At 42.7% G+C, this 25,035-nt stretch overlaps 1 protein-coding gene across 6 annotated transcripts in view; it reads right to left on the bottom strand.

Annotated features, from left to right (window-relative positions):
* The window catches only part of CALD1 (caldesmon 1), a 203,861-nt gene that overhangs the window by 80,275 nt on the left and 98,551 nt on the right, over nt 1-25,035 (bottom strand). For 5 of the 6 annotated variants that reach the window (XM_076341925.1, XM_076341937.1, XM_076341956.1 and 2 more), the window contains one exon: nt 16,445-16,556. In XM_076341925.1, coding sequence (XP_076198040.1) covers nt 16,445-16,515 — 71 coding nt within the window. In that variant the 5' untranslated portion in view covers nt 16,516-16,556. Of the gene's footprint in view, nt 1-16,444; nt 16,557-17,255; nt 17,429-25,035 lie in introns of those variants that run through there. The other variant, XM_076341947.1, reaches the window with a different exon arrangement.

Here is a 25,035-nt window from a genome sequence, read left to right as displayed (position 1 = left end):
AAGTGATTAAAGATGGAGCTTGAGGTAAAATGTGTTATGACAGCCTAAACCCATGATGACAAAGGCACATTTACAAGAAACAGGGACATGGTTCTGGTTTGGGGGGGGAGACAAAAACAGGGAAAAATAATAATCTGATATGGCCATAGCTGCTATCCCAGATGGTTAATCCAGTTCACAAATGGCAGAAAAGTACCTTCAGTCAAAGGGTCTGGTACTGCTCCTGCCCTATTTTCTGATTGCTTTCCCAAAAAATCAGCATCATGTTTATTAGTTTTGGCCAGAACAAGTCTCCAGATGTCTTCCACGTCCTTCTCTCACACAGACACTCAGCAACGCATTAAAGTGTCCTATGTACTGACCATTCAAGATGTGACTCTAAAGCTTGCACAGGTATTTGAAAGACTCTTCAGTCTACCCTCAAACAAAAGCTGTACTAGGTGAAATCCCACAAAATCCAGTGGAAAAGGGCTACAAGGAAGTGCTGTTACTCCTCTCCAGCTTCTGGAAGTGTTTATTGAATTAAGAACAGAGCTGCTCCACAAAAACCCTACAGGCTATGCAAATCAGCTCATGCCATCTCAGTGCCAGCCACCCAACAGCTAACAAGTCCAGTATTATCGGGCTGTCACTCAAATCATCCTTCCTTGCCAGAGGAAATCATCAGCACACAGGCTGCAGTATCTCCGTATCAACATCCAAGAGTCAACAGTAAGCAAGTGGTGGAGATAAACAAAGGCTCCGCATCCAATTTTCCATGCAATAAAATATACTTGGAGTTCTTATTAAATGTAATCAACAGAGGTGGGCCAACCTCCAATCTAAAGATCTTAAAACTTATGGAGGAGGATTCTTGAAGCCTATCACCAAAGCTGCTTTTCATGGCTTCTTCTAAAAATGGCCCATACCAAAATGATGGCGCTAAAAACTGTGGGCCTGGGTGATTTCTGCATCATTCTCCGAATTCTGCAGCTGCAGCTTGGAGAAGATCTAATAAACAGATAGGCAAGCAAAAAGGATTCATGCATCCCCTCTGATAGGTTTTTGGCTGTGCCACTGAGTCCCTCTTCACTCTCTATTAGCAAAGCTAAAGGAACAGCACTACTGTGTTACAAGGATGATGCAGGGATGTATACATTTAGTAAATAATTGACAAGATCTGGAACGCTCTGGTTATGGGGATGTACAAAGCAGCTTGTATTATGAGAGAGGCACTACAGTGCTAAAGGAAGGAGTAAAAATAGTTAAAATGGCATTACTATTCCCAACAGAAGGAATCACTTTCAGCTACCTTTCAAGCAGTGTCCTCTGGCTAAATTTCTTTACGTTTATGCCCTTATGCTTACATCCTTACTTCATCTAGTTAAGTGCTTAAGGTTTAAAGAGTCTGAATTCTAACTAGCAAAGAGATTATCCTATTTAAAAAGTCTTCATTTTAAACCCCTTCTGCAAGTCCATTTATCCTGCCCTGCAGAAGAACAACTTGAAGGTGCTATAGAAGTGGGCCATGAACCTGCAACCTATCCCCTGTAAAAGCTGACAGTTCAGATTATAATAGCTTACATTTACAGAAGCATCTTTCATATCAAAAGTACTTTACAAACTATAGAGACACACATCTCTAGCAAAATGCTGTTACTGCTTGAGTAAAAGGTGGCAGCCTACAAAATCATGCACTCCAGTGGGACAAGGAGACATTTTAGCTAAGAACACTCAGTGTTGCCAATAAAAATGGCACATTCTTTACCTCAGAGCAGTGAAGACCTCAACATTTACCATATGTAATCCAAATAAAGACAACATTCAGAATATTTTTATTAAAAACAATTGTCTTGAATACAAATGGCCCAATTTACAATATGTTGGGTAGCTGCCGGATGTCGATAGAAAATGAACACATGCCATAAATTCAGTGCTTGGTAATTAGGAAAATGTGCATGTTTCCCAAGTCTGCTTCTCTGTAGGTAGGACTAAAGGGCAACATTATGTCATTTCCCTTTGCGCAGGACTCCCTATTGACTTCCATAAAGAATTTGGCTTAAAAACTGATGACAGGGTACAGCCCAAGTTGAGGGAAGAACAACCAATAAATAAAGGAAGATGGGTTGGTGACGGAAAAGTCATTCCTAGTCACCAAGATATCTTACCAATATTTTCTTCCAGCAGTATAATGAGGACAGGACAGATGATCTCTGCTCTCAGTTATACCAATCCCTTAAATCCAGAGCAATTGCTAAACGTGCACAACCACTGAAAAGAGGATTCAGACTGAAATGAGTGAAAGCAAGCCTTAAAACATTGAATGCAACATAACATGGAACAGCTATGAAGGTATGACACAGCCTGTGAAATGGGTCCTCTGAGTTTAATTGGGGGGCAGCCCTTCCCTCCTAGATCTATCCTGCTTCAAAACATATTAATAATTGTTTCTATTTCAGAATTCTTCTGTTATCAGCAAGCATGGATAAGAGTTTAAAAGCTTTCATCAACCAAACTGCATGTTTTGTGATGTTTGCTCCACTTCTGTGCATTTATGCCTTTATCTCCTCAAAGCAAGATATTATATCCAGCAAAACCATACAGCCAACAGACTGAGAAGTCACATTCCCTCCAAAGCCAGCATAACCACAAGCATGCAAGACCTATAATGATATCAAAGTCGGTACATCAGGATCTCATTGTAAGTATGATGTGAGCACAATAGGTGAAATCAGGATGGAGCCAGCAAAGCAACAAGGAAACAGATGAAGAAAGTTAGACTTTTAAGATGTGAGTCACCAAAACAACACCTTCAAGCGCTTCTCTTTTCTCATACAGTGTCAGAGCTGGTGACACAGTTAAAGTTTTTCATTGTTTCATGGTTAATTAGGTACTGTATTAGTCCATCTGACAATAATCAGTAAATGAAAAATTAGATTACAGACCCATTGAGTATGCCTAAACATTTCTGGTTTGCCTTGAAGATATATTTTCTTCATTCAATTTATGTATATCCTGTACATATAGTCAGGACTGACAAAACATGATGAGATTTTCATTACTTAGTAGGGGTTTTTCTCATATTAAATTAATCACCAATATATTCCTTCTCTTTAGAGTATTGAAATGACTCATCCATTCCATGAAAAATTTTGGTGAGAAATAAGACAATAGCCCTGAAGGAACTTGTGCAACCCTCCAGTATAAGAAGATGATTACATGCTAATGAGAGAAAAGACTCACTAGCTTGTACAAGAGAGAAGGGGGGGGGGAATTAAACCTTTTGCTTAAACAAATTCATCTTGTGGCATTCCAGTACAGACAACCCCTCCAGCCATCATAACTCACTGGTTTGAAAAGGTCATTAGTACTCTATCCCATTTTGTTGGGAGAATGAAAAGCCAAATTCATGGGCATGACATGAAAATTTGCCCTTGGTATTGCTGTGGGATGACCTGAACCCTGAAGCCCCTCTGAGGAGTTTATTAGGGGCATTTTTTACAAAATACCAGCCCAGCACATGCACACATATTCTGTATGTGGTATTCACAACTACATCCTGCAGCCGCAGAGAGCACAGCAATAGCATCAATACAAAATGCACAGCACTTAATGTTCTGCTTTTTTCCCCTCTTTCTACATTTCCCTACACAACTATTTCTTTCTCCTCCTTCTCAGAGCAAGCTGAACATGTGGCACCAGACACATGATGCCTACACTCAAAAAGTAAGCTGCAGTGGGAAGCACTTTGTTATCCATGTCACTGACCTTCAGAGGAATACCCCACTGTGCAAGCTGGACCATAAAAGGAATCCATGTGTAGCCAGTGTTTAGAAAAGCCATCTCCTTGTCTTTCCCAGCTATGGCGCTGCCTTATTAAGACGCTGAAGTAATAGCCGCTGGAGAATCTCAGGAATGTTCTGAGCAACAGTGCCCAGAAAAAGCTTGTCATTTCACATGGGCTGAAGACGAACTTGAAAAAGCTGTGAGGACTGTTCAGCTTAGCAGTTGCAGGCTCGAAAAAGAAACCTATTCTACAGAAACTACAGTAATGCTATTGCTGTGGAAACATACATGTTTGTGGGTTTTTTTTCCTTTCAATCCAGTCATGAAAGTTTTCTGCATGGGGGAGAAAGGTAGAAAACCAGACTGGATGTTGAGAACTTCATCTCAACGGATGGCATGATGTGCCATAGGAATGTAAAAGTATAATTATCCCATGAGGGGGCATAAGGACAAATATCATCTGTATATGGATAATCAGAAGGGCTTTCCTCTCCAGTCTCCACTGTGCTCTGGTCCTCTCACAAGATAATAAGCACTAAGTAGGAGGAGTGAAGATAGTCTTTTGTGGTCTTTGACTTTCTAACTGTAAGCATTTTTGTGAAAATCTGATAGCTAGTTTTTGCTGAAAAATTTTTGAATTCACATGAAGGCCACAAACAAATTTATGAGGTGTTTTTTTTTTTCACCAAAAGGTCCATTTCACTAAAAGCCATTTATACCACCTCCTTCCTTTTCTCTGTTCAAAAATACAGATGGAAAAAGTTTTATTCTTTAAATTAAGGAGGCGTTCTGCTCTGGGGCCAGCTTCACCCCTGTATCTTTCTCACCCCTGTGTTATAACAATGCCTTTCAGAAACGCCCAGGATTGATACACAAAGTATCTGATTTTCTCCTTGTCACTAGAGGGCTGGCAATTTTATAAATGAAACCAGCTTGCTCCTGTAAGCACTGCTTGCTGAAGTCTGAAATATGCTCAACAAACACACACACAACCCAAAAAGACATATTTCTGAGAATTAAGCTATTACATATAGGAACCCCTCTTGTGGTAAGAAGCTGTATGTCTTGTGAACAAGCGTATATGTTCTCAGTCACTCCTGCAATGCTTTTCTCACTTTAAAAGTGATGTTGCTCAGATTTTTCTTTCTAGTCTCTCTCTCTCTATTCATCTTTGCAGGATACTCCTTTGAAACAGCTAGCTATAATAGTCCAGGCTATTGCAGGAATCCAGCTGCCAGGACCAGGAATAGCTGTAGCCATTTGCTGACTCCACAGTGGCTTGCAGCAAGTCCCTGAGCTCTCCATTTCTTGACGTGTGGGCAGTAGCAGTTGGTGGATGTGCGTAACATCCGATTCACCCATCTATTACCAGCCTTCCCCTGATCTGTACCTGACCTCATAAAACATGGTAACACGAAGGGATTGGAGGTAGGTCGGTGTCTGAGCTTCCCTGTCTATCATCACCTGTGCCACCCAACTCTCCACAGAGCCATGTTAAGAGCAGAAACAAGCAGCTGTAAGAAGAGGCAGGATTTGCATGGAAAATGAGTATGAACAGAGATTCCTCATCTGGGAGTCCAGCACCAGTGCACCTCACCACAGTCACAAAGACCTTGTCTGTACACAGAAGTTGCAGAAGTTTACCTCAAACCTGGTTTGAAACCAAGTGCATTAAATCTATGCAAACCTCCCCCTCCAAACATAAACGGGCTTACCCTCCCACACTGTTTTAACAATAAGATACCTCCCTTGCAAGAGGCTCAGCTGACAAGCAGTAAATCGAGTCATGGTAATTTGGTTACTTTCCACCGTGTACGCTTAATTGACTTAAAAAATTACCATGACATACATCAGGTTTAAATCGTACAAAGAGGGCTCACAAATCAGTTTAAACACCAGTAGACAAGATGTTGTCTCGTGCTGGTGGAAGAGGGAAGTATCTAGTATGGAGAAGTAACGTAACAAAACCTTTGAAGAAGCCTTGCTTTTGAGTACTAATTTTCAGCACCTCTCTTACAGCCTCAGCACAAGAAGAACACAGTCTGCTTAGAAGATAACCTCTTGCTAGAGCAGTCCTTGTTGTTGGCTTAAATAATGTCCACATTGAAAATGGGTCACAAGCTACCTTAAAGGAAACCAAGGCATGTTTTCAGCAAGTGTCAGAGAAAAAAAAAACTGAATAAATATTAAAAAAAAAAAAAACAACAAAAAGACAGTCACAACTAGCTGTTGAGTTACAGCCTTCCCTTGATTTTCTACGTCAGCATGACAAACTTGCTGGCCTTTTCTCAACAGACTATCCAGCAAAGACTATTAATAAGCAAGTTTATTTAGTCCAACCAACAGGTTTTGACATAATGGGGAGAAAAACAGTATCTATTTACATTTTCTTAATGTCAACCGAGATGAGGCTAACCTTTAACTGTCAAATACACTACCCACTGGTTTATACTTTCCAATAAACGAAAGGAAAAGCATCCTGCTTACTTTTCCACTTCCCATCACCCTCGCTGCTCCCCAGGAAGAGAAGGGCTCAGCTGCAAGGCTGACACAACTACTGCTCCTTCTAATCCGTAGCTGCATCACTTCTGTTAACCCAACCCTCTGGTCACACTGCATGCCAGCATCCCCAGGGACTGGGCTGTCACCAGACTTCTTTTCTAAGGAGCAGCTGCCCACTGACCTTATTTCTGGGCAGGAATATTTCTTGAGCTGTGCGCTGATGAATTAAGTTGCCCAGGAAGCACAGCCACCTGATGTCTCCCTTCATTCTATGAAAGACCTTGATCACACAAGAACAATCTGCTGGCAAGGAGGATTTTCTTTGTTCAGCACAAGCTAATAAGTAGGTTATGATGAGAGAAATAAAGCTGCTTATAAACATTTATCTTCAGTAATTAAAGCTTTGTTTAAAGGCACAAAGCCAAAAATGCAGAAGCTAATTGACCAAATGAGATGCTTCTGCAAGTTGAAATCAGTTTGGAGTTTCATTTGCAAATCACATTTTTCCTCTATAGTTCTTTGAACTGAGCTGTGAAAGGATAACTTTGCCCAGGCTGCCAGCAATTCGATAGTGTTTACATACTATGCTTATCCGTGTGTAAAACTTGTTCGCATTTGACTTCATTTAATCTATTATCCCTGCAAACAAATTGGCCTCGGCTTTTTAAAGGGAAATCTAATCTTCTGATTATCTGGTTTTATTTCAGATATTAGACCATAAAGATGTTAATAAAATGCAAACTCACACTGAGAAGCAGATGCTCCTAGAAATCCACTGACTAAAGTCATTTTCATGTCACTCCTTAAAGAGTCTCACAGTAGGGTAATAACTGCAGTTTCTAGCATGCCTAATAACTTTTACCATTCTGAGCCGAGAATGCCCTGAAGAATAGTGACACAATTAAGCAACACGTTCAACAATGTTCTTATTCACTAAAAAGAAGGCATTGCAATGTAACAGCTAAGAGATCATCCAAGTCTGGAAATTTGCAGTTTTAGAGGCTGCTTTTAGTTACTCTCTTCTGTTTAGAGCAAAAGGGCAAATTAACCACCACCAATGCTCTCCTTCCGCAGCAGCCTCTACTCAACACCTCCTCCAGACACAGCGTTGTGTCACCACGTGCGCAGGGCAGTTCACACCTCAGCAGCTGGGCTCAGGACCCCCAGCCCAAGTCCAGCCCCAGATGCACTACCCATAAGTAGCGGCTCAGCCTCTGGGGCCAGGGTGCGGGTGCTGTGGCAGGGAGGCAGTGCAGGGCAGCCCTGCTCACTTTGCTCCCACCTTCCCTCTTAGGCAACAGCAAGGAGGCCTGCACTAGCAATCAACCTGCATGGCAGGGGCTGCGAGAAGTAACCAGCTGTCTGAGCAGCACTTGATGACCCTCTGCCTGAAAAAGCATCAAGACCCCATATGGCCCATCTCCATGGGCAGGCTGGACCACCAGAATGTATGCCATCAGCCGCTTGCAACAAGCACATGCAGGCTATAGAATATATTGTTGCAGGTGAATATGTCAATGCATAATGTATTTGCCTGAAAATATTTTTTGAACATTTAAGATACAGGGATACTGAACTATCAGCTTCTTTTGTATGGGAACAACACAGTATTCCGTTTGCTTTTCTTTAAACTAAATGAAATTTGTTTCAGAGCATTACTATTAATAATAAGGCCTTTTTTTTTAATCAAGAGAAGAAGGGTTAATGTAGAATTTCCAGCCAACTCGTCTGTAAGCATATACATTTGTGTGATGAGGTATGCACAATCCTATGGCCTGAGAAGGCTTTATACAATGAACTAAATTAACCCTACCTCTCGTGCTAGTTGTGGATATCAGGCACATGGGAAGTGACTAAGCAGCTGAGAGCTCAATCATACACTTACTGTCTAGAAAGAAATACAGATCAATTGTTTTTATTTATGAAGAGAGACTGGGTTAGGAATCTAATAAGACTTAGCAATGGTTCATGTAGGTTTTTCTGACAACGGACACTGGCTGTCCAGATCAATGAAGATGGGGGATTGCCCTTCCTAAGAAAGAGTCTGACAAAAGTAGACCCAGGGACCAAGAACTGAACCTCCTTTATTCTGGGTTGGTTTAGGACAGTGTCTTTGGTCTCTGCCATACTGAGTTAACTGAAGGTAACCTACATGGAGGGCTGATGTAGTCCTTGCCAAGGGACAGAAAATCCTGCAGGGGAAACTGAGGTGCCGCGTCTGCCTCCAAGGGACATAGATACCTTTAGTCACAGGCGCCACACTGCTCCGTTGTGGCTAGTACAGGAATTCTGAAGGCTCTGTGCCTTCACAAACCTTAGGCCAATGTTCAGTTAATGCAGCTTTTTGCGTTTCAAATTTCTGAAGTCTTTTGTATGAGAAAATTCTGTTGGCAGATATGATTTACACCGTTTGAAGGTACAATGACAGATGCACAGAGCTGCAAGAGTGCTGCAGGCTACCCTAGTTTAATTGACTGCATACTGCCAATTTGCACATAAGATATTAAAGAGATGTTATTTTTCAACATAAAGATCACAGGACAGCCATTGACACTTATTTGTACTATACTGGCTACATTCCTTCAGCCTCATGATTTTCTTTGTGCAGTGCCTATGCTTCAGTCTAATTCTGAAAATCATGATAAAATACCATGTTGTATTACTCCTCATATGGTGCCCTTTTAAATATGCATGCTAAAATTGTCAATAACAAGCACCAAAAGCTGTGCCTCAATGCCCATATTTATTAGGCATTTAAATAAGATCCAGTTCATCAAGGACTTCGGTCTGGTTAAAGCTAATAAAAGTACAGTAGGAAACAGAAGGGCAGGCTTCCCTTTGGCGGTAGGTGGGTTACCTGGTTATAGGCTTGGAGGGGGCGCTTTTCATCCAAGAATTTCCCAAACTCCTTGGTGCTTCCAAAGCAAACCTGTTACTCTGTTGAAAGAGGTGAAAGATGGGGCATTTTGCCAACTGTCTGGGTGCTGGATTTGGGCTGTCCTCCTAAAAGCTTGGCTGGTATAGTAGATGTAGTACAGAGATTACAGAATGATCTTAACATACATGTGGAATTAACATCTGAAATACTAAGGAGCTGATTTTGTTGTCTGCTTAGGAATTGCAGCGGGGTTAGCTCAGTAAAGTTTATATTCTGTATGTCTAGCTATTTGGAAGAACAAAGCTTCTTTTATAAAACATTTCTCCACAAGGACTTTAAAGAAAATACAATCTGCAAAACACACAATGGCTGTAAAATTAAGCGGTAGGTTCTACTCAGCTTTGCATATGTTTGGTTATTTCCTCCACCAGGGCATCTGAAATGCTACAATAGCAAATATTTGCCTAGTATCCACCCTCACTTGAGAGTGACAGGCAGTAGCACGTGCTTTAATGAGCCACTGGGTCATGCTTTTCTGTCTGGGTTAAGAATGAGCTCCAAGAACTGCAGGAACAGCGATCAATGCAATGTGAAGGGCCAAACTCACCTTGACAATCCTGTCAGTCCTGGAATTCAAGGTAGCTGTGAAGACAGGTTAACAGCTGGAGCACTTTGCCTCAATTTGTTCACACTTCTAATCTTATTTATTCTATAATATATTCTATATAATATTTAACTCCTGGGCAGAAGATGTCATGTATCATCTCTACCAGAAGGTGAGTATTTTACGGAAAGACAAGCATAAACCCTCAAAGTATTTGGAACTTCAGGATATATGAAGTTCATGGAGAGATAAAACCACTGTAGCTCTTGTCTTAGTAGCAAAAGAGGCTTGGACCAGACAAGGGCACAGCCCTCAAGAGGACAGAGGCTGAACATTTTTGGAAGTACTGTTCTGAAATAAATCATGAACATTGGGAAACAACATGTTAGGCATATGCAGCCAGCTTCTCATGTTTAAACATGCACTCCTTGAAAACCTGTATTAAGATCATATTCTTCATTCCATTACACAAGCCTGAATCAAAGCATGGTCTCTGAAAACTCTCAATAAAAATGTAACCAGTCATTTGGGAACAAGACATGAGCAAGTCCTAGTGTTTCAAGAAGTGGGCGATAATTAAAAAGGAACCATCTATGTTCATTCCTGAGTTCTCAACGCTGTTTAACATTTGTCACTAATGTACACTCTATACCAGAGATAACTTCATTGCAGGAATGAGAAGCAGTTTCAAAAGATATTTGTGATCATTCAATGTTGATCTAACATGAACGCTCACTTAACCTCACTGTCCTGGACAGGAGAATGGAAATTGTCCACTTTTTGTGGCTGACAAGGGTGACCTTTCCTTGCTCTCCAGAAGCATTAAGACGCTGTGGCAACAAATGTGTCCTGTCTTACCCACCCAGAGATAAGCAACGTGCTTCTCATTAAGTCCTGCAAAGATGTACCCTCTCTGATCCTGCTGGTTTTACCTTCTTAACTTGATGATTCAGCCCTTTGTATGTTTACCTGAGCTACACCAGCCTCAATGGGAGCACTAGAACAGTAGAAGGCATGTTAAACACCTTGCTGGTTCTGTACTTACCTTCACAGGTCTGGACTGAAATTCACTTGACTCCTTTTTCAGTTGTACCAAGATAAGTTTTGGGATTAACCACGTGTCCTCTTTTAACTGAAGCTGCATTGAGCAAGTTACCACCCCAGGAGGCTTTCAGCCTGCTGCAGGCTGCTGCCATCCCCGACCTGCAAGCTGGGTTATTTCTGTGAGCATGCCCCAACCTACGTCCATGAACATGAACCACACTGCCTTATAAAACTGTTTAAATGAGAGGCTGGAGAGAGTTTGTGATTGAACTGTTGGATGTTTTTTTTTAAAAAAAAAAAATCTTTACCTACTGCCTTTAATAATTAATGCTGTCAGAAACCATAAAAATTAATGGCAGTGTTTTTCTGTACGCCCTACCCACATACACTTTTGGGGTAGGTTTAGTAATATCTGATTGGTCTGCAAGAAGATAAGCCCACAGACAGCTGTGGCCCATCAGGAGATCCTACACAGCCTGTGAAGTAGTATGGTGGTTTTAGAGAATCTTTTTAGTCACTTGTGATTTGATGCTAGATAGCCACTTCTCTTTGCTGTATTTTTACAACAGGATGACCAATACCCCTCCTTCCCAGTGAAATGACCTGCAGTCCCTTAGGGAAGAGCGTTATGCAGGGCAAAGCTGTGGTTCAGATTCAAGGTTAAGCTTCAGCTAAATGGAGACCGGTCTGACAATGACCCTAAGACCTTCCTGAAGTCTGCAGTAATGATGGTATGGCAATGAAGCAAATTGGATCAGCTTCCTAGTATAATTTTTGAAAGAGCCCCAACACCAGGGAGAGGTGAAAATACATTGCTGGGACAATGGCAAGTCAGCCAGTCATAAAATTGTGGCTTAAGTGCTAAGTAGATTAACCTGAGAGCTATTCTTTAGAGAGTTCAAGGGGCCAATTTTTGTTCTCAATTCTGCTGAAGTCAAGGAATTAGGTCTGCTGTCACTTCAAGAAGTATTTCACCTCGATTTTTCACTGCAGCTGCATGCAGCTGTGACAGACCAAAGTGCATCAGCAAGATACTCACAAAGCACCACCCCTCCAGACTCTCATACACACGCTCTACCCCAGCCCCAGGCTAAATTCTTCCAGTGTCAGTTACAACATCAAAATGACAAAACCTGATGGTTTTGTTCAAGAGAACATCTTTTACTGCCTAGGAAGAGGCACAAAGCAGCAGGTGGCATTTGTTTTTTCCCTTGTTGAAAGAAGTCAATCCCCTGTGCTTCAATTACATACGGGATTTTTCCCGTCAGTTAAGTGCAACCCATTTCTGTGACAGCCTGATACTCCAGCACGGTATGTACCCTGTGGCTGGGAAGGCAAAGCGTTCATCCAGCTCCTTCAAGGCTGCCACTGAGACTGTCTCATAAATCATCTGGCTGGAATAACTCAGGTAGGGCTTAATCCAAAGCCCATTGAAATCAGTGGAAAGCTTCCCACTGACTTCAGCCAGCTCTGGACCAGGACCTCAGGGCTTTATACAACCACTGTCCCAGGCGCAGGACTTCCTCTTCCTCTGCCTCTGAGGAGCAGGATAAAGCCTTGGCTTTGCCACAGAGCAGTTAGAGATGTAGCACATCCCATTACCCAAATGGCTGGTAGGGTCCTATTTTCCCTGACCTCGCACCTGATCAGTACAAACAACATGCAAAACGCTAACAGACGGGCACAGTTAACGCTGCCATACTTTGTCCTGGGTTTCCCAGCCTATGCCTGGAAAGCCTTGTTCCCCCATGAGGTACAAGAGCTCCCGGGTCCCTGCCAGCCTGAGTACATGCAATAAATTTGACAGCCTGGGAGAAAGCTGGACAAAGCCCCATATGCCTGCTGTTGGCCACATGCCCCCTAGGCAGGTCTGCACTGCTACTCCAAACATGCTGATAGGTCTCCAGAGATCTCAGACAAATACAAATAATCAAAAAATTCTGGCTGGACAAAATTTCTGGGTTGGCGCAGCAAGCCTGTGTGGGGAATCCAGGACATGTGGGATACCTTGAAATGATAAGAGCTTAAAATGCCAAAAACCCACTAGCTTTCTGAGTTGGTGGCAATCTTTATCTGAGTTGCCACAGCATGAACTACTACTAGCCAAAGCACATGCCAGCAGTGAACCGCACTGTTGTCTTTAAAAGACAAAGCCAACCTCTCCTCAGGATCAATCCTAAGCATTATCAACCCAGAATGCCAGGGCTACACAGCACAATAAAGCATCATTTCCAACAGCTTTCTAATGGGAAAAAAACAAAACAGAAAGCCTAACATCAGCGCTCAAGGATTGAACTTGCACTAAGCATCTCCAAAGATTAGACATAAGTGGCTAGACATCAGTGGCTCCAGCATGACAGACACTTGCGAAACTGACGGCACATGTATCCTGGCCAGTCCTCACACGGTCTCTGGCCCCTGGGGAAGATGCAATAACATCAAGTCACTCCCTCTCAGGCATGTGGTGCATGAGTCCATACTGCTACAAGGCATCTTCACCCCTCGCTCTCTCTTGGGCACAGGCATTGGGCTGGGAAGACAGGCTTTCCATCTGCCTTTATCCCAGGAAATGGCAAAATGCGTCACTGCGGCTGGCTGAGTTACAAACGCTGCTGTTTGATACGGCTGCTTGCACTTCTAGGTTTACTGTTCAACTCAAAGAAGCCTAAACAGCGTCTGGGAGACCTAGCAAACATGTTACAGCTTACACATAATCATCCGTCTGTCCACCTCCCAGTGGAAATGTTTACAGCCAGCAGTGGTTTCCCCATAGCAAGGCAACAGCCCACTGATGAGAGGGTGCAGGGAAATGCCCTGTGCCCAAGCAGCAGGTACCACTGCTCAAGAGCTGATGGAGCATTTTCAGCCTCCATGCCGCTCTTTAGGACCGCACAGTTCACTTGATAAAACACCTGAAAGCGTTCAGACAGAGTGAGGTCTGGCAAGCAGATTGCTGTGGCTTAAGATGTGTACACAAACATGTTGTAGTCATATTTTTAAAGGTGAAGATGATCCCCAAATCCCTAAAAATTCCCTGAATTCACCAAAACCAAGCCAGCATGACAGATTTGTTTGTTAGTAACTGCCCAAATGCTGCTGCCCTTAGCTCAACGTGAGCAGTGCAATGCAATGGGGGCGGATGCTCAGCTCCTCCATGGCGTTGCTCCTGCTGAGGCAGGTTTCGGGAGGTCCCAGCTCCCAGATTCACATCTGAACTTGAGAATCTGGCTCTGTTATTGTTAAGGCAAACCAAAAATAAAAAGGCCAGACTAAATTATTTTTAAGATCTCAAGATTTTTAAAGCAGTCTTGTGACTTTTAAGGGGTCTGACTCATGATACTTGGATGCTTGAAGTTGGCAGCAGCGGAGGGAGTGCAGCAAGTTTTAGCGTACAGCGATTTATTGCTAAAAGCCTTCAAATGTGTGGAAAAGGGCATGGAGCGCTTCTGCGGCTATTCGGCAGAAAATAGGGACACGGGCCCAAGTCCTTCTCCTCTGGCCGGACTGCCACCAAGCTCACCTCCTCCACAAAACTTACCACACAAAATCCCAGCAAAGCCGCCCCAGACGTGGCAAAAACACTTCCCAAAAGCAGGCGTGGGTGGGTGGGGAGGAGGCTGTTTCCTGTGTCAGCGGCCGTCGCCCTCTGGCCCAACCGCTTGGCTTCCCCATCATGCAGGGGCAGGTATCACCGTCGGACTGCAGGGCTTCCCAGGGAGGGCTCCTTTGAGGGACACCGGTGAGCTGCTCGCTGCAGCTTTTGCCTCCCCAGGGCTCCGGTTTCCCCATGCGTGATCAGGGACCGGAGTTGGGCCCATGTGTAAAATTGCAGGCCGCACAGTGACTTCAGATACACCTGAAGTCCTGGATTTCAGCTTCCATGGTGGTGAGGGCAGAGCCCCTTATCCCCAACCCCCTGCGGCTGTCACTGCCTCCACAAAACGGCTGCGCCACATCGCTGATGCTCAGACCACCCCACAGCCTCTGCACACCCTTGTGTGGTGAGCTTGGATGCCTTTACAGGGAAGTTCAAGTGACATTTTTCCATAGTAGAAAACACCTCCTGAACTACACCCCCCAGCATCCTCCACAGGCCACCCAGGGCCTCTACTAGCAACAAACCCTAAAGTCTCGGCCTTTACTTAAAATTTTCTTTTTCTTAAAGCAGGAATACACTAGAAGTATATAAATACCATGTGCTATACCATACACTAGCACGGGCTCTGCAATCCCTCCCACGCTGCCCAACAAAAACATATTGGTCCAGGCCTGGGGGGAAACCTTCTGGAACGAGAAGGCAGTTTAGTGCCACGGCACATTTGCTCCTCTGCCTTTTGGGGAGGTCCCCAACCAAGTGACGGCTGCATTTTCTAAAGGGAGGCTGCCGCCTCATTTCCCTTTGGCCACCACGTGAGTTAGTTTATCTGCAGACAACACTGCTGCTTTCCAGAGCTCACGGGTTCAGCTTATAGCCTGATGAGAGCTCACATGCCCAGTTCTGCATGGCAACGCTTCCTTTAGAAAGAAAGGCGGCTATTGCATCTTGTCTACCTGGGATTTCCCCCCCCCAGGTATCATCAACTTCTATCAGAGAGCCCTGCTTATGTAGCAGGGCCTTATTAGAAAAGCTCAAAGCAGACATACAAAATATATTTGGTATTGCATTCTGCTGACTTCCATTTAAAACTGCTCTGAAAATGTATTCTCTCCTACAGCATTCAGAACCCAAAACACCATGGTTTTGTCAGCGCGTGGGAAAGACCAGAAATGAAAATGAAGTCCATATTCAAAATTAAATACAAAAATGAGAATAAAATGTGCTTAAACCTAAGTTCCATTTTTTTTTAAAATCACTGATTTAGTTAATAAACTAAATCAAATCTTTATATCAGAGAAGACATTACAAAAATAAATAGAGCCTGTCTTTCTTCCTGCTTACTCCAGTGTAAATCATGGGAAATTCTATTAAAACAAATGGAACTGTACAGGTGTAAAATGGGGTTAGTTAATGAAATGCCACTCCCAGTATTTTCATGCTGCTTCTCTCATAAATTGACATCATCGTACCCACATCAAGTTCTGTTCTCATCTGCATCAAAGTAAATCTGTAATAACTGATAGCAAATGCTGCCCTTGTTGCCCACATAAAGTGGCTGTAAATAAATAAAAAGTGACAGGCAGTACAAATACAACAGCAATTGCACAGTAATGGCAGACAATTCACAGATATGCTATACTACATATACCAAGTGTATCTCAGCTTTCAATTGCTATCTTATAATTTTAGCCCTATGTCTGAAAAGACAAACAAAATCCCTTCTGCACAGCACTCACCCACATGGCATCTGAGCATGAGTTTTCCTATCTGTAATTTCACATGGCCATAGTCCACCTTCACTGTTTACATTTATCCATATAACAAAATAACTAGAAGCCAGGACATTTACAACAGCCTAAGGGAATTAGACACTAGACACCCCTGACTTCCAGCCTCTCCCACGATATTAACTAAAGCTATTTTACGGCACATACCGTTAGCTAGGACTCTTTGATTAGCTATAGCACACTTTGGAATTTAAGACAGAAATCCTCAAAGCCACTGCTAATCAAAGGCAAGCCACCGGCACCATTTTCCATACATAATACCTCACCTCTCTGCTTCAAGGCGCATTTCCTCACGCTTTTGCCTCCTGAGTTCTCTGCGGCGTTCAAAGTCATCCATGGTGGGTGTTCAAGTGTTCAGAGCTCTGGAAAGATCCAAATCTAAAAGGGAGATGACCACTTAGATGAGAGAGAAAACACAATGGGATGCATTTAACCAACTGAGTCCATTTAGTTTTGTTTTGCTTTCTTAACTTCGCTGTAACTATTTTCTTTTTCCATCAAAAAATTTAACTTCCTCAGTATTGTTGAGATAAACAAGATTAATGAAATGCCTTGTAGGATAAACATAGCCCATGCCTGCATTTAGTTTCCTAGCTAAAATTAAATCAACATGCTGTAAGTAAGGACTGTATACATCTGCTAGCCGCAGACTAGCTATTTGTAACGTCACAGGTCTTTTCTACAAACAAAAGCAACAATTCAGCAGGATTTTAACTTTAAGCTTCCAATTTTTACTGGAAGCAGTAAAAACGCTGCACAAGAGATTTCTTATTTTCTTTAGTTGCACAGATAATTAAAAGTTCTGCAAAAGTTAGCCCTCGTCTGTCCGTTCCCACCCCCCTTCCAAAAAAGTGAAAAGGAAAAGAAGAGAAGAGAAAATGAGAAAAGAAAGAAAGAAAAATAAGAGAAAAAGAAAAGAGAAAAGAGGAGAGAAGGAAAAGAGAAAAGAAGGAAAATAAGCCGCAGCTTTTAAATACCACCCAGGAGGAGCCAAACTGTGTATAAATCCTGCTCAAAGAACCAAAAGTAGCAATATTTTTTTTGTAGTTTAATCCACGCGTTTTCCCCGTGCCCTACCTTCTTCTTTATGGTTTAGTCCATGAAATATTTTCCCCTTTACAGTTCTTCATATACAAAGCCTTTCCAGCCTTGGTTTATATCCCATCAAGCCGAGTATTACAGAATTCCCCTGCAGCCCCCAAACCAAAAATGACTACCAGAAAAGGGAAAGCTGTTCTCTTTTTGTCCCTGCTTTGTTTACAGAGCTGTCAGTGGTTAGTTAAACTCTGCCTGGAATCTGGCATTTAAGGCCTGCTCTAAGATTGCTTCCTGTGCAGGGCTGGAGGCCTCAGCTTCCTCTGCAATTCTAGCCTAGGCGCTGCACTCAGAGGATTTGCACACACACACCCCCCACGTCCCCCCCAAAAAAATGTTTTCCAGCCCGTTAGTACAAGACTGGCCATTTACGCCTCAGAGAAAGCCAGCGTGCAGATGCAGACTAAAATTTTCAAAGGTGGCTTATGAACTGCTTGCAGTTTAAGGGAAACAAAGCCAAGGTGCATTTATAAATTATTTGAAGTGCTCTGTTCACAGATGTAGATCTGTCTTGCAGCTTTATATTCCTGCCCGCCGGTGCAGCGTCCAAGCGCCCTCCCCATAAAATCACTGGCAATAGCAAAGCCTCTCATGACTTAAGGGAATCCGTGGCTTTTTCTGCCCCCTTTTTTGGATTAAAACACTGCTGAGGGCAAGGGTTTTGTGAAGGTTATTTTATTAGTTTACTTTTCCTGGGGGTGTTTTTCTTTCTGATTTGCTCCTGGATTGGGGGATTTAAAATTTTGTTGTTGTGACTTTCCTCATGTTTGGGTGGCTGGGGTTGTTTTGTGGAGGTTCAAAAGGAAAGTTCATTTTGCAAATCTAATAGTGACTTTGCAATTTTGCTGCCTTTTTTTTTTTAATGCACAATTAGACTATATATAAAAAGCAAGTTGTAACAAGACTTTTTTTCAAATCTTGTGTTTGTTTACTCTTACCACCGTGTACCCCTTTAACACAGAACAGCAAATCTGCCATTTTCTCCCGAGAAGCATTTTCATCCCAGCCTACATGTGCAGCTAAATCCTGCCTCAGTTCCTTTTCTAGAGGGCCCATGAGTTGCAGGACTGATGTGGTTCCCCCCGGCTGGGAGACGAGGATCAAAGGAGGAATGGTACACTACAGAGAGCAAGTTCGAAGCAGCGTGCTGGGTTTCTGTGCACAGAGGGCAGATGACGGTGTCCACAGGAACTAAGACTGCACCAGGCAGCAGCATTTAGTCTGTGGAGTACAGTCACCATCAGGGATTTAAAATATAAGGAGCTGACTGTTAGGCTGACACCTCATGTGCTAGAACTGAGAATCCCAAAGTTTTTTTCCCACTCTACCTCCACAAAGCAGACACGCTTTGACATCTGATTTATTTGCACCTTCATCACTTCTTACCCAGCCAGGTACATCCCTCTCTCCACCTCTCCTGACTAAGGTACACTCCTTCCCTCCCCCCAGCTCCGGACTCTGTGCACCCACATTTGACCCATCCCCTCTCCAAATGTCCCAGCCAATACCTCCACCACTTCCTCAGCACCATCTCTCATCTCCAAAAGCCCAAGCTCTCTTCCTCATGAGGAAAGCTGAGGAGGATAATAACAACAACCCAAAACTATTTCTGTTCTTCCTCCCCTCTTTCCTTCTCAGGAGCATAGGGGAGATTGCACAGCAGTCGTGAGTTCCCTGATGCAACAACCTTTCTCCATCTACAGTGTGCTTTTCTGTTGTTCGATGAAGATCAGATGGATGGACGTCTTAGGAGGATGTCTAGGGTTTATTAGAGTATAGTGTCTCCTCTCAAAGGACTGAGCTCCAGCCACTTCACGGCATTCAGATGACTTGCAAGCCAAATCCCTTTTTCAAAAATGAGGAAGGTACTTGGGAAATGGAAGTCAGGTCAACAGTACGACCTTTAGTTAGCAAAGCCATATCAGTGCAAGAAAATGAGTAATCAGCTAGAAGGTCCACGTGAAGTCAACTATTCAGTGCTGTTCACAGTCTTCCCCAAAATTATTTATCTTTCAGCCTCTGAAAACTACCAGACAATAACTTCATCAATCTCTCTAAAAATGTTTCCTATTTCCACAAAAAGAGTATAAAATCAGAGTTTCTCAGAGTGTTCTTGCCTCTCAGAAGATTCAAAAATTGCTTTGCTTATAGATGAAGGTACCAATTATTTGAACTATTTTCTACAAACCATTTTTGGGAGCATGCACATTTTGATGCTTCTTTTTTTAAAATGAAAATTGTTCATGAGTGTTGTTCATCCTGTGCCAAAATATAACACTCCACCCAGCTCGACTCCAGGGCCTGCCTTCAGAGCCAAATGTGAAAATGTCTGTGTGACCTCCCCAGGTGTGCAAAGAAATTATTTTTTTTATTCTTTGATTGCATCTTTTTTTCCTGTTACACATTTTTAATAATTTGGTGTCAGACCAAAAAAGTTTCATTTTTCTGAAAAGAGGAAAACTGTCCCTAAGAAAACTGTTTCAAATCAAAAGTAATGTTCCATTCAACCTCAAAAAAAAAAAAAGTTCTTTGGTTTTATTTCCAATATAAAAATTTCGGTTTTCAAAGTATGATGGAAAATGTTTTGATACCTCAGGTTTTTTCTCCAAATTATTTCCAGGTACGTTTTTCACCTAATTCAACCAGAAGTCATCAATAAATTTTAAAGAAGCAGAAAAATATATATATATATTTTTAGCAAATAGAAGTAGATGTCCGAAACTATTTGACCAGTTCCATTCCCCTGACACCCACACACACATGCAAATTACTGACATATGGGCTACTCTTACACTGTGAAAGGGTACACCACAAAAATTATCATTTTGTTGCTTCTACCTCAAAACAAGACCCTCAGCATCTTTTCAACCTTTACACAACTGAAATAATACTGAAAGAATCTGAAGTGAACTCTCAGGAGTTTTCCACCACCAGATGCAGAAGAGGGACCTATGAAAGAATATTACAAAGATCTTTGGCCTTGCTTTTTTTTTTTTTTTTTTAAAAATACCTCTCAGAAACTACTGAAGATAAGTCTTGCTCAGGACCTCAGATTTTCCACAGCCTCACATACAAGGGTCTTCTCAGGGTGTCTCTCTCTTTTGACTCTGTGACTGAACCTTTAGATCATGGGATGTCTGATGAACCCTGTGGTCTTCCTGAAGACATGCTAAGAAAGGCTAAGAGAAGACAGATAAGCAAAGTAACTTATCTACAACATTTACCAGCATTGCCACATTACTTGAGTCAGAATCATAGCAAAGTATGTGCCCTGCAAATACCATCTCCCCACAAAAACACTCATTTCAAAAGCAGTACCAGTCTCTCTCTCCTTTTCATCTCTGCACTTCACATAATGCCTTTGATCTTCAGTTGACTGTGGTTTATTGCTAAAATTTGTTGAGTTTTTCATTGTCTTGCTAAAAAGTGCTTCCTTCAAGGACAGCCACATTTAATCCCTCCCGGTACAAAACACATGTATGCAAATCCCACTCCCCTTTATGTCTCATCCCATGAGAGAGTTTAAAATTTTGTCTTCTTTCAGCTTTCATCAAGGTGGAAAATCAGAGGAATGCACAGTAATTGTAAATATATGAAAAAATATTTTAATAGCAATTAATGGGAATATGCTCTTTGAAAGCAAACAATAAATTGGCTAGGTAGAAATACACACACCACCACATATCTGTATAATTCCAGTATGGAAAGCAAAATAACCTCCTGCTCTGGCTCAGATTTAATACTGTCCTCACCCTATTCCCAGCACTGATTTCAGAGACAGCTCAGCACCCAGGGGGCCTTAAAAACAGGTAAGCTAGACTGGTAACAAGCAAGTGAAAATGCAAACTGCTACTTAGGTCTTTAACAAACAGAAATATCTTTCTTTCAAGACTTGCCAGTCACCTTTCCATTACACTGAATGAGCTCCCAGACTGAGATGTTTATGCTGAGCCACTGCACCAGCTTCAACCTAGTTGAGCCAAGAAACTTCAAGCCAGAGCATATTCCCTAATATAGCATGGCTGTGTATTACACAGGGCTCTACGCTGGCCACGTCTGGCGACAACATTATGCAAGCGCATGCCATCTTGCTTCCCTCCCAGTACAATGAAACAATTGCAGATTTCCTCTTGGTGACCTTCAGGCCCGAAGAGCCTGAAAGTCATGCCTGTTTCCTTAACATGCTCGCTACTCCAGTGTTGTGAATGGCCAGGGCAGGCTTCACGCAGACAACTGCTAGGCAGATTGCAAGCTGTGACGACTGCCCATGCAAGACAGCATGGATCAGAGCTCTTGCCAGCCCCCCTCTCAGCAGTCTGGCCTATTCTTCATTAAAGAATGAGGGCAGAACATAGCTTTATTCACCTGAAGTGGAGCAAGGGGATTAGGCCTTTGGTTTCTTTGTAACAAGAGAGATTTTCTGCTAAATTTCCTTTCTTATCTAGCTAAAGATATCTGCATGCACTGTGCACCAGGTACCTCCCCCTTCCTTCCTTAGCCCAAACCTCATACTGGTGACTGAAGTGGGGCACCAGCACAGACCCATCCCGCACTTGTTGTAGGGCTCCAGTTCTGTGGGAGCTGGTAGAAATTTTAGGACCCACAGGAAGCACAGAAAAGGTCTAGAGTAGTAAAAAGGACAATACTGGGTTTCTTCATGAAAGAAACCATGACCAGTTCCTAGCCTCTCTCTCCCTCCTTTCCTCCCTCCCTCATCCCTAGCTGCAGGAGGCAGGAACAGTGCAAAGAGAAACAGCTTCAGGATTTCCAGGAGAACTCAAGTAACAGTGCAGAACAAGGAGGCCAATGAGATATCATGGCCCAGTGCCTAGCATTTAGGGTAAACCCAGCAACTGGGGATACTCCTGGTTAGTTCTACCTCTGATTTACTTTGTGGACTTAGGGACTGAGCCTTAGTCAATTTTGTGCCTCTTAGTCCTTATGTTATCTCCACCAATTGCAAATTCTTCTCACTGTGCAATTGCAGAAGGCTAAAGGACAACCAGGCCCCAGGTTTGGTCCCAGCCACTAGATGTAACTGCAAAACTGCAAGATCAGTACTAAAAAAGCCATATCCTACAAAAAGAAATGTCTGCTGCAGAGAAGGGCTGAACAAAGGTGATAAAGGGAAATTCTTTCTGAACCTTTCCTACAGAGGCGTAGTAAAGGGAAGGCTTCCAAGTGCAACTACACAAAGGTTTTCTACATGCGTGCAGCTGACCTCTGATGTCCTCACTGCAGGATCAGGTGGTAACACAAGACTGAAGTTATTCTGTAATTGCCCCCCCCTTTTTTTTTATAATACTCCCACAAAAAGGATCAAATGTCTCATTAAAGCTTGACATAAACTGAGACTGCAAGCAACTTTGAGAGTTGTACCCCATTAATCCAAATATCCCATTTTCCCATCTGTCTCCACTTCAGTTGTCCCAAAGCCCTGGTGTGGATGGATGTGTGGACCTGACAAATGTCAGTAAAGGACTGGTCAGTGAGAAGCACGAAGAATATTTTGCTCCAGCTGGCTATGTGCCATGGCATCCACTGTATCCCTAGGACTACCATTGCCCTTTCTTTCTACCTCCTCCACCTCAGAAGTGGAAACAGAACCTCTTCATTGTCCCTTTTGCAGCTGAGAGCAACTCAGCAAGCAACACTCTTTGTCTATATGTGACTTGTTTAATCTGGCACCCATGAAATGCAGGTATGACAAGCATTCTACTGCAATATCTGGGAGAATTAGAGTTCCTTAATCTATCTTCAGTCAAAACAAATAAATCTGTTTTCTATTAAAATCTGTCAGAAAACATTTGGAAATTATTTTCCCTGCTCCCCTTTTAATTCTGCATTAGAAGCATTCGGTGCCACTCAGATCTTTCAGAAACAGGTGCAACTTCATTGAAGTCAAAAGGTGGAGTTCAATGGATTGATTTGTTCTTTGTCACACTCATGCATGCTCTTTCTTTAATCTGAGATGTCGGATATCGCTGGCAATCATATATTACCAATAGCAAAGCTTACGTTTAAAGAGGCTCTTCTTTCCTCCATAAGTTCATTTTTAATGTTCCTTTCACGTAAAACCGCATCTGCAATTGTTACTGTAAACTTAGCCAAGTATTCATGTTGACTGCAGATAATGAACTCTTGTACATATATATAAAGGCACACATACATACTCATATCAAGCAGCTTTATTCCTTCCCAAACAGAATAGCTCATTTGGGACTCAAGGCAAAATAAACTTATTCGGTCATGTGAACACACAGCTTTGTTCCAATCTAGCCTGTGCTTTGTTTCATCTGACCATACTTCTTAGGACTTCCAAGGAAAATTCATCAATGGCAAACCAACCAAGTGCAGTTCATACTTAGCATCAGAAAAATCAAACTGGAGAGGTTTCTCAAAATCCCAATTTCTGTTCTCAGAACATTTCGCTTCCATCTACATGTGTATATCCAAACCACTGACTCTGTGAGAAGGTAGGCAGAGAATTACCTAGAGTTTTGTCAAGGAAGTAAAAAAAAAAAATCCATCTGTTAAAATCTCCGCTTATGGCATAAGCTACATTTTCCATCTCATCTTTCACAGGAGTAAGAAAGCTTATGTACATTGGTGGGGCATTTTTAAACCTGATTAACATATTAGTTAACATCTGTGGCATCCTGAGCAAAACTATGTAGTGATTACGTAGAATAGAGATTCCCAGTTGGCGCTCTGCAGACTACTGATGGCCTGCAGGACCACACCATAGTCCAGACCCTTGATTCAAATAGGTGCTGAACAGGTTTCACCCACCCTGGTTACAGCATAGGTAACCACAGTGAATGCCACACATGTCCTTGCAGGTGCCAGGCCCTGTGTCAGCTCCTGCTGCTGCAGGGTGAACCACATGAAAGCGTTGACAGGGAGTTTTTTTATAGGACATTGTCCCTGCCACAGAGTTCACTCCTTGGGTCTGCAACTAAAAGATCCATGGCTTTAAATACCTGCTCACTTCCATCTCTCGTATCCACGATCTAACTCAGCACGGGGGAAGGAGCATTACAGAGCTGCACCATCCCAGAGGTGTTAGCAAACATCTAGCATGCTGCTGCTAACAGTGCAATACACTTCTAAGCATGCAGCAGTAGGACCTATCATCTCAGAGCCAGTCAGTTGCAATGGAAAGTCCCCATTTGTCTTTATTCCCTTGGGCAGGCTGAGTGCGGGTATGCCATTTCCACTCCTCCCACTTCCTTCCTCATCTTTCTCCTACTGCACATTGATATAAGGGCCAGGCAGAGCTTTCGCTTGACATTTGGATTTGCATATACTGGTCCCACCCCTGATCTCAATGACATTTGTCTATCATTTCCCATTAGCAGACAAAGGAAGAAACAAGACATAGCTGGAAGCTGCTGGCACAACCACTGGTTCTCATGTTAGAAGGACTGACCCTTGACTCTCCCCTTCAAGTGTCCTCTGAAGTATTTCAAATATGTTGTCCCCAAAGATCAGAAGATACTGAAATATTATTCATATACAGACTAGAGTTGAAATCCTGGTCCTGTTGGAATCCCTGGCAGACTTCCCAGAGACTTCAATCAGGACTGGATTCCACCCTCGCAGGCCAAATTCATCTAATATACACTACAAAAGATCAGTGAGCTTACCCTGCATGTCAGAAACTAGTGTGATCTCAGATTCTGCCAATATAGGCTACTTCATCCTCTCATACCTTTGTGCACACACACGTAAAGGCAGAATTTCTTTTACTCTTGCAATG

The sequence above is a fragment of the Aptenodytes patagonicus genome, chromosome 1, assembly GCF_965638725.1.
Source record: "Aptenodytes patagonicus chromosome 1, bAptPat1.pri.cur, whole genome shotgun sequence".
Classification (NCBI taxonomy): domain Eukaryota; kingdom Metazoa; phylum Chordata; class Aves; order Sphenisciformes; family Spheniscidae; genus Aptenodytes; species Aptenodytes patagonicus.
Note: the sequence above shows the minus strand (reverse complement) of the source record. Positions and strands in the feature narration are given on the sequence as shown.